At 42.2% G+C, this 10,911-nt stretch overlaps 1 protein-coding gene across 1 annotated transcript; it reads right to left on the bottom strand.

Moving 5' to 3' along the window:
• Nucleotides 1–5,389: 5,389 nt before the first annotated feature.
• Nucleotides 5,390–10,536, bottom strand: tnnc1a (troponin C type 1a (slow)). Its single transcript, XM_029663957.2, has 6 exons — nt 10,415–10,536; nt 8,531–8,561; nt 7,701–7,847; nt 7,219–7,333; nt 6,359–6,495; nt 5,390–6,113 (listed from the first exon to the last, which is right to left on the bottom strand). The coding sequence occupies exons 1-6, from the start codon at nt 10,436–10,438 to the stop codon at nt 6,082–6,084; spliced, it is 486 nt and encodes a 161-aa protein (XP_029519817.1). The 5' UTR covers nt 10,439–10,536; the 3' UTR covers nt 5,390–6,081.
• Nucleotides 10,537–10,911: the final 375 nt, after the last annotated feature.

The following is a 10,911-nucleotide window of genomic DNA, read 5'->3' as shown; positions in this document are numbered from 1 at the left end:
TTTTTTTCTGGAACAGAAATTTGTAGACTGCAAATTGACCGCAAGAAGCCCCAACAGATATACAGTAGTTTGACTAAAACATAATCATTTCAAACCTTGCTTACATATGTATAATTCACGTGTCTCTCTATTATGGGTGGGAATTCTTGGGAACAGATTTCTTAAATTGAAATCACTTGGAGCTGATGTCCTGGTGTTTTTACAGTCTTTTATGTCCAACAATACAAATTCTACACATTTCTTTACTTTTTTTCAGTAAACTTGGGGGCCAGTTGAGGAACCCTGCCCTACAACATAGAGATGACATTTATAGTACATACATCAGCAGAGTTGTCTGCTTCATGTGTGAGTTACACGTTTCCCCCAAAATGGTTGTGTTTAGAACAGAGGGCTCTGATGAGTGCTGTTGTGAGCGAGAACTCACAAACACTCAAAATAATATGATATCTTTTGAAAATCTTTAGAAATAGACAAAGCATTTTATTGAATTCATTTCAATACATTAAAACGAAAAACAATTGCTCACATTGATTGAAATCTGTAAAATAGAACAGCGGAATTTGGAGATGTCTATTTCTCGAATCCTTACTCTTCCACGGCCCATTGTGGTTAGTACGGCCGAACAGTACTTCAGTGTTCTCTGAAGGAGAGAAGTGGGATGGAGCATCATAACACAATATTCTGTCTGTTCCAGTCTGATTTGCACTTTCCACTCTCTCTTTGTGTAAGTTTTCCACTCCCTCATTGTGCATTTACAGTAACAAGGACCAAACTACTCGTTTCATTTCCTCATGTGAAAAAAATAATGGTTTGAGATGTCACATATTTTTGGGGGATCTGTTTTGTGTCTTCTTCCTAGGAGTAAATTGTTAGACTTTTAGATCATCTGCGATAATTCTCAACTTCTGCCTCTTAATCTTTTTCCGGTATTTAATCTCAACTCGCTGAATAAAATTATTCTCACACCCTAAGGTGCTCTTACTTGATTATTAATCGTGTCTTAGCAAACATCAAAGGCAGAAAATGATTATCATATTATAGAAAATGTTCTACCTTGACCTAAAAAGGATCAGCTCACCAAGAATGGGAGTATTTCAAGACATGATACCCTTGTATTTTGTGCCTTTGTCCGTGGTGAATTGAAGAATAACACCATGGATGATATCTGCTGTTGGAACACTTCCAAGAGTATTTCATGTAGTCGAGCGGGTAAAACAGGAATCCCGTAAGCCCACAAGCCTGCTGCTTTCAACTAAGCTCCATTTCTATGTAGGAGGTTGTATGATTCGTTAACTCCTTAGAAATACACTCTCAACAACTCAACACAAGTGCAAAGTCATTCCTGAAATGAAAATGAATGAATTCATTGTGAAATAAATCATAATCTGTAGGTTCGAAGAACGTATCTGAAGTATACATTTAGCAAAAAAAGTAGCAAAAGCTGATTTCAGAAAATAGTGACATTGTTAGATGTTACTCAGCTGAAACACATTTGAGTTGGTTAAGAGTTCCTATAAAACCTTTTTTTATAACTTGTCATGTGGATTACTTTCGTAGATCCATAATTGAATTCCCATTTTCACTAGATCGTACTCCCGCAATGTGATCTGTGCTGTGCGTCATCATTGATAGTGGATCAATCAACACAACCCCATGTCAGTGTCTAGCTCCTTGACAGCCATGGGATAACAACATTCCACACGCACACACACTCAATGAATGAATGAATGGAAAGGGCCCCATTACATAATGTTGGTCAATGAACCATATTTGCATCCACCTTGCCTCAATCACTGTCAAAGGTCATTGTTACAGGGGCGTGTGCATCAGGCACAGCACACACAATAGAAAGCAAGTCATAGGCATCCTGTGTGTCCCTTAAACACAGATTACCTAATGTGGCTCTTTAAAGGTCCAACCCAGCCATTTTTAATCTCAATATCAAATCATTTATGTACCTTACTGTTTTTAATTAAAATAGTTTTAAAAAAAGAAACAAAAATAGCTTTTTAGCAAAGAGACATTTCTCATGCAAAAATTTAACTCGGACTGTCTGGGAGTTGTCTGAGTGGGGAGGGGGAAACTGAAAACTAGCAGTGAGGTTTGGAACTCTCTTTCTTATTGGTCTATTAACTCATTTACTGCCTGGCGATGTCACCAGGCAGGCCAAAACTCCATCCCACCAAAACAGGCTGAAATTGCGGCCAGTCTATTCAAACAGCTCTTACAATAGAACGGCATTATCATCATTTTCACAATTCCACAGTGTTATTCCAACATCATAGCATGGAAATATATATATATAACACAGGAAATAAAATCCCATTTTTAACTGCACTGGGCCTTTAAGATATATAACCACACTGCAGTGGGTCTTAATGACAGGAGGCATGAGTCATCAGGCCTGTCTTACATAACTGAGTCACTCCCCCACCCTGCCTACTGCTCCACACCCAGACCCATTCATTCACATTCACACACCACTGGAACCTACTACTACTAAGCCTTTTACTGCCTTTCATTGACTAGGGCCAACACATGGCCAATCATGCTCTGTACAAATGCTGTGTTACTGTGAATTGCAAAATCTATGGACAAAGCGGAGCTTTTCAGAAAGAAATTGCAACGGAAATGTATTTAGGATATTCCTCCTGCTTTGATTAGTTGTATTCTAAACGCACACACATCGCCTGACTCACTCACAGGCCTTGTATGAATACTCCACAATTAACAGAAAGAGCAGGACCCCAGCTGAGACTGCTGCTGTGGCTCTGATGCCCAACAGCTTTCTCCCAAATCAGGGCCTTTCATATAGCCAGACTTCCAGTCAATGTAAGGTCCTGGGCTTAGTCATTTAGACCTGTAGTAAGAGCATTTCTGTCTGTGTGACTTCCGTCGGGCCAAATCAAATCAAATGTTGCTGGTCACATGCACACGGTTAGCAGATGTTATTGTGAGTGTAGCGAAATGCTTGTGCTTCTAGTTCTGACAGTGCAGCAATATCTAACATGTAATCTAACAATTCCACAACAACTACCTAATACACCCAAATCTAAGTAAAGGAATGGAATAAGAATATATACATATAAATATTTGGACGAGCAATGACAGAGCGGCATAGGCAAGATGCAATAGATGGTATAAAATACAGTATATACATATATGATGAGTGATGCAAGATATGTAAACATTATTAAAGTGACTAGTGATCCATTTATTATGGTGGCCAATGATTTCAAGTCTGTATGTAGGCAGCAGCCTCTCTGTGTTAGTGATGGCTGTTTAACAGTCTGATTGCCTTGAGATAGAAGCTGTTTATCAGTCTCTCGGCCCCAGCTTTGATGCACCTGTACTGACCTCGCCTTCTGGATGGTAGCGGGGTGAACAGGCAGTGGCTCGGGTGGTTGTTGTCCTTGATGATCTTTTTGGCCTTCCTGTGACATCGGGTGCTGTAGGTGTCCTGGAGGGCAGGTAGTTTGCCCCCGGTGATGCGTTGTGCAGACTGGAGACCCTTACGGTTGTGGGCGGTGCAGTGGCCATACCAGGCGGTGATACAGTCCGGCAGGATGCTCTCAATTGTGCATCTGTCAAAGTTTGTGAGGATTTTAGGTGACAAGCCAAATTTCTTCAGCCTCTTGAGCTATAGTCAATGAACAGCATTCTTACATAGGTATTCCTCTTGTCCAGATGGGAGAGGGCAGTGTGCAGTGTGATTGTGATTGCATCATCAGTGGACCTAATGGGCCGGTAAGCAAATTGAAGTGGGTCTAGGGTCACCATCCGATCATTCTCATTCTTCACATTCTCTAGCTCAGGGCTGTTCAATTCCGATCCTTGAGGGCCGAAACACTTCTTTTTTTTGTTTCTACCTAGTAGTTAATTGCACTCACCTGGTGTTCCAGGTCTAAATCACCCCCTGATTAGAAGGAGAGGATGAAAACCAGAAAAGGCTTTGGCCATCCAGGAGCGACATTGACAGCCCTGCAGCTCATTGCCTTCAGCTTGACCTGAGCATGCATTTGTTTTTCTCTTCTAACTTCAAACAGATTGATTCAAAATGTTTAAGGTGATAGTTTTATACCTATTTTGACATGTGTTCATATTCTCTTAAAATGATTGTGTATGATATTACTGTCCTTTTCTTTGAAAATAGGGCCTGCACATTGTATTTTGTCATTGCTCACTTGGATCACATCTTCATGTTTGAGGTTTGTAATTGCAGTCCGACAGTTGTTTTTATTTAAGTAGAATAACATAATTGTGTATTGATGTCATTGTTACGCTCAGCGACTGACATGTCCTCCTCCACCAATAATGGTAAAGGCCTCTCAGTGATTGTATGTTTTTCTACTGACACTTAGTGGTAAGAATGATAACTGCACACTGTTGTTATTTTGCGCAGGTAAAAGCGTGTCTGTCGATTGTGTACAGGTTACATCAACAATCAACACAACTTAAAGGGGCAATTTCGCTAGATGAATTTGACGTTAATTAATGCCAATGATCTTGATTACAGCAATCTGACAATCAGTTTGTTACAGTTAGTCAATTACTAGAGGGGTTTTGAATTTTCTGGAAACAATCATTTCAACACTCCATTGAACTGAAATATCCTATCCAAGTCACTGAGCACACTGGGTGTCAGTATAGTACACTGACACATTGGCGCACAGAGACGGTTTTTCTCTGTACTGGTCCTCTCTGCCTTGTAAGGCTAAAGGCATTTGATTGTCAACTGGTGTCGGTCAAATATGATCCCCTAACATGGGCACTAACGTAATTAGACATAAATAGCTCTTGTCTCAATGCATTGTGTAACTAGATACCAGCCCACATACGGGTGGCAGGTAGGTTAGTGTGTTGGGCCATTAACTGAAATGTTCCTAGTTCGAATCCCTGAGCTGACGAGGTGAAAAATCTGTTGATGTGCCCTTGAGCAAGGTAATAACCCTAATTACTCCGGGGTCACTGTTGACAATGGTAGACTCTGGCTATGACCTCACCTTCTCAGGGAGATTGGAATATGCAAAAACATATTTCTAATACACACTTGTACATCTGTGAAATCGGACAAATATAAGCGCCCACCTAATTATTATTATACCCCTGCAGAGAAGATCCTCTGTGTAGCACCAACATCTACAGTACAATAAAAAGGAGAGAAATACAATATGGAGACATCAGAAGGACTCTGAAGAGTTGGAGTAAATAGTGAAGTTCACAAGTTATAATGAAAGATTCATACCAACGGCGTACATGATCTTATTGAGTTTTACCCCATACTTGTATATAAAGAAAAATATTCTCATGGTAAAGAATCATTTCCGCTCAAGAACACTCCATCGAAGCAAATACTTCCAAACAGATACGACATCAGGAAAACCAGGCGTTGCTTTGGCGAACACATTTATTCCTTGACTGTACATTCTAAGCAGACGTATGGTGTGTACATCCACCACAGGCTCTCCAGCAGATTAAATGGCCCTGAGGGAATCTGTTAATACATACAACCGTTGCATTGTGCCGCTGTGGCTACATTGCATTTCAATGTATGTTTAGACTACTAACGGGCTAATCAAAGTATGGTATAATTACAGGGACTTACAGGGACAGATGTACTGTCCTATGCCTAAAATGATGTTTTTCAAACATCATTCTGTCCGGCAGCACAACATCAGCAACTTGGAAAAATAAGAGATTTGTAAACTGTTTGTGGCACTGCAGAAATTCATATGCATTTGAAGTTAAACAATAATGCATAGTTCAAGTAGGCAAACTGAAGTGATATGTGAGTTGTTAATGTGAGTATTTCGGTTGGTTACATTTACTCAAACGCAGTGTATGGGGCACCTAAAACAGGTTACAGACAGTATTTACAACAATGCAAGAAATTGTAAAAAGTTATACAAATACACAAGCAATCAGATTATTGAACTAAGTCTTGCAAAGTCGTTCAGAAGTTCTGCCGATGACATCCAAAAAAAAGTCAACCTCCGGCTTTCCGTAGATGTCTATGATGTTGAAGAGAAATAGAAAAAATATCACTGAGGGTCAGCGGACTCTGTCTTCTCTTGATGCTGTTTATTCTACTCCTTTCATAAACTCCAAGAACTCTGGAAACCAAGAGGAGGAAAAAAGGGAGTCAATTAAGTGAATTATTTCCCTCACTTTGGTCACGACACTGCTTTGCCTGTGAATAACACAGCATGTCACCATGCATAATTCATATTCCCAATTTCCCTTTCTAGCAGTGGAGTATCCATAGAACTGTTCTCTTGCATCAGTATCACGAATAAAATACATGAATGCTTCTGTCTCTAAACTATGTGCTTTAACCCCCATTTCCAAAACTTTATACCGTCATAGTCGATTTTCCCGTCGTTGTTCTTGTCCCCGTCCTTCATGAGCTCCTCGATGTCATCCTCGGTGATGGCCTCCCCTGTGGCCTCCAGCATCCCCTTGAGCTCCTCCAGGTCTATGTAGCCGTCCGCATTCCTGGGGGGGCCATAGATGATATGTTTCTTTATTGCCTGATTTCACAGATGTATACTTTACGTGCAATAAAATGCACTGTGATTGTGCGATAGACATGGCATAGGCCAGACACATCAAACATACAAATTCATAAAATTACTGCTTAAGGACTCTTACCCCTCCCTTCCCCATTATGCAACTGTGCCCCCTCCCTATACCCAATATTACACATCCCCCAAGATCCCTGAGCACTGCACATAGTGTTCTTCCGCAATCCTATAATTTCAATATCCATGATCATTTGACAGTTAGTTACATTTCACGTTTTCACTATTGCACGTTCTCAAATGAGTGCCTCCATCCCATACTCCTAGTATCCTCCTCATTTGTTCATAAGGGTCAGTGCATGGTGCACAACATCGTTTCTGTACCGGACCAGTTTACACTGGGGAGTCTGTAGCGTTTAGGAGAGGAGGATTATACTGCTTCACAAATCGGTTAACCAGGGAACATGACTGTTTCTGCATTCAAAAATATTACACAGTTGCCTCCTCAAACAATGACAAGTCGACAAAAACAGAAACAAACTAGCACCCAAGCTAAAACTCTGCAGCGTACATTCCTGTGTATTTGTCTATCCTGGTGGTACTAGGCTGTGGGTACTTAGTTGGACTATAAAGAGTTACTTTTACAGAGTTCACCCCCCTCATGAATCTCCTTATGTACTTATGAGGACAAACGTACTTGTCAAACATGCGGAAGAGGTCTGCCAGTTCCTCCTCTGTCTTTCCTTTGCTGTCGTCTTTCATGCACCTCACCATCATCACCAGGAACTCGTCAAAGTCCACCGTCCCACTGCCTGCAAAGACATGTCAACAGAATGATGTCACACCACCTTTTGGATCAAGGAGCCTATCTTTGATATAGCAGCTACAATGTGACCAGATCCTCTACTCAGCCATGTGATGCTTGTCTTTTGTGTGTTTACAGTCTGACAAAGAACAGTGTCCAACTGTCCCTGCCGGGCCATCAATGAGCCATGAATTGGCCTTTTGATGAGCAGAACACTTGTGTCTGCCTTTGTTGTGTACCATCCTCATCCACTGCTGATGAGCTAACCTCTTACTCTAACACGTGATTCGTGATAGGAACTATTCATGAGAAAACGCATTTGCCTATTGTAGTCATTTGAGTCTGTTCTCTTCCGTGTGAGCGTGTGTGTTTACCGTCTTCATCCACCTCGTCGATCATCTCCTGCAGCTCCTCGGGGGTGGGGTTCTGCCCCAGCATCCTCATCACCTTGCCCAGCTCCTTGGTGCTGATGCAGCCATCCTCTGCATCCTGGACGAAGATGTCAAAGGCTGCCTTGAACTCTGCAACACACAGCACAGCACATGACCACGGTCAGTTCTTCTTCTTCTCCCCCCTCCCCTTTTGTTTTCATGGTCAGTTCTATGTGTAGGCTACTTTAGTGTAAGATATACTTTTTTAGTCAATCAAGTTATTTGGTTCCTACGAGTGGTGCAGCGGTCTAAGGCCCTGTGTCTCAGTGCAAGAGGTGTCACTGTAGTCCCTGGTTTGAATCCAGGCTGTCATTTTATTCGACCGTGATTGGGAGTCCCATAGGGCGGCGCACAATTGGCCCAGCTTCGTCTGGGTTTGGTAGGCCGTCATTGTAAATAAGAATTTGTTCTTAACTAGTTCAATTTTTAAAAATGTGATCCTCTGAGATATCTAGAATTTACTTTTCATCTTGGCCTGAAGGAGAGAATGGTACACATTTTAGGCCAAATATTGATTTAGATGTGATCCAATTTAGTAGAACGTGAAGATATATATCCCACATGAAGAAACATTTATGCATAGGCCTCAGAGACCGACATAGATTAGTAAACCATAATGAAATTCAGATGCAGTGTTTCCCCTATATGTTTTTAGCAGCGGCGCACCCACGCTGCGAAATTGTGGCCACCACAACAACAACAAAAAACGACTTTGCCACCGCTACTGAAAGAATTCCTAGGGGAAACACTGAGGATGAACACATTTTACATACCATTTTTCTGCTCGTCTGTCAGCTGCTCTACCTATTGAAGAAATGGAATGTTTTCAGAAGCAGTCGAGCCAATATCTGTTATTGAATCCACTCTGGGATGTCTTTTACAACCCCAAATCCTAACTTTGATTTACTGTATTCCTTTGATAAGCACAATATAATATTTTCCATCCGTGCAATTAACACGTGTACAACATCAACGCTCTACCCGTCATTTGAATCTCATTTGTGGAGTTTTCAAATTCAGCTCAGACAAGGCCCAGTCCTAAACCCTAAAAATGTTGATCGAGAAATCTAGTGTATGAAAATAATCCTTCAGGGGATATACAGTAGACTCCACAAGGTGGAACTAATTCTCTGGAGCAGTTCACCTCAAATGTCGCCTTAGTTTACACAAAGTTATTTTGGTCCTTCACACTTGGTCGTCCGTCCCTCACAAAACACAAAACCTATATTTCATACATGAGGCCTGGGCCAGTGAGAGGCAGGGGTTAAAAATACATTGACAGGAGGATCAGAAACAGCAGATACAGGACAGGATACACAGTGCTTTAAATTAGCATAGCTGTGGATCTGGTTCAACAATGGCACAGTAATCCAGGAAAAGCTACCGCGAATGAGAGAGGGAGACAGCTGCTTACGTAAGAGTTATTGTCTGTCGTCCACAACAAATTAAACACACATTCCTCTGGTGATGATATATTGGGGGGAAAAGAGCCATGTCCATCTAAACATCGACACACACGCATACACACACACACACACACACACACACACACACACACACACACACACACACACACACACACACACACACACACACACACACACACACACACACACACACACACACACACACACACACACACACACACACACACACACACATTCCAGTCTGTTTCCCTGCAGTTGACTCCTCTAGCTGTAATGCCCAGTAGAGACACGGGTAGCCCAGCCCAGCCCATCAGCCACCAGGCAGCAGGCAGAGATAGCTAGACAGATAAACAAACAGCTCTCCCAGTGGCTCACACAGATAATGCTGGAATTCAGCTGTGTGTGTGTGTGTGTGTGTGTGGGGTGGGGGGGGGTATCTAGACCTGAAGCCCTCTTCTGGCACCACAGAAACACACACGCAGGAGGCTAGGAGCAACTGGCCAAAATTAGCCGATGAGAAGTGGGACTGCTCCATTTGTAGTCATGAATGAAACCACAGTGTGGACCAGGGGCTAGTCCTGCTTCTGACCCCTGGCGTGCTCCTATCAACCCCGATAGGCTTCAAGAGGCACAAGGTCTATATACGTACGGTGTCTCACCTCACTTGTCAAAGGCTGGTGTTGTGTGTGTTCGCTTGACAGACACCGTTTGTAATGGAAGTTGAATCATCTGAGCAATGTCAGAATTACAAATTGCTAAATTGTTGTAAGGGGAATATCCAAATGTACCTCATTTGAATGAATTGTTGATCTGAAACATTGTAGTTTATAGTTTAAAACTGTTAAAAACATAAAAGTGTTATTAAGTGGATTTTACCCCCAATACTAAATATTACAGGTACTTTTCATTCTATTTAAGGGTGAATCCTACCCTCAGGTGCTGAAGTGTTCATTTGAAATAGTAACCTACATAAACTTTTACAGTCCAAAAGAGAGAAATCTGACAACAAAATATTCTTAAACTTAAACTATTAAACTATTATTAAACTTAACTTGGCGGAGTTCACAATTAAACCAAAACAGCATTTTCATCCATGTCACCTATCACTGAAATCCGAAGTTGAACAATATTAAAAGCAAACCTTTCATGATGATGTTACCTACTAAATACAAACACTTTCACATTCTCCACAAACAATATACCCTGTTGTAGAAGTGGAGTGGGACGTACCGCTGCTTTGTAGATGTCGTTCATGATGAAAGCTTGGCTTGGCCGCTGCCCGTTTGTCTGTAGGATGTAGTGGCACAGAGGAGCGAGGTAGAGCACAGCTAGGAGCAGGACACTGGCCCCATCCTGGGAGGGTTTTATAGCTGGAGCCTGGCAGGGCCTGGTCCCTCCCTACCCTGCTTGCCTGCCCGCCTGCCCATCCCCTTGGGTGTCCCACGTACGTGTGTGCGTGTGTGTGTGTGTGTCATTGGGCCGATCTATCACAATCACCACCAGGCTCAGATAAAAATGTAGCTGCTCTTAGGGGGTACACTTTGGAATGGAATGAAGTGAAGGGGCACGCATGGCGAACCTTAATCTCCAGGGAGGGAGCTAGAGACACTCAACATTCCACCATCAGTCGTAGACCAGAGGGGCAGGGGAGAGGGGCATGGAGGGCAGACCAGAGCAAAACGGGGCTTGGGACAGGAGGGGGCAACTTTGAATAGAGGATGGGGGTT

This window comes from Oncorhynchus nerka, linkage group LG7, assembly GCF_034236695.1.
Source record: "Oncorhynchus nerka isolate Pitt River linkage group LG7, Oner_Uvic_2.0, whole genome shotgun sequence".
Lineage (NCBI taxonomy): Eukaryota > Metazoa > Chordata > Actinopteri > Salmoniformes > Salmonidae > Oncorhynchus > Oncorhynchus nerka.
Note: the sequence above shows the minus strand (reverse complement) of the source record. Positions and strands in the feature narration are given on the sequence as shown.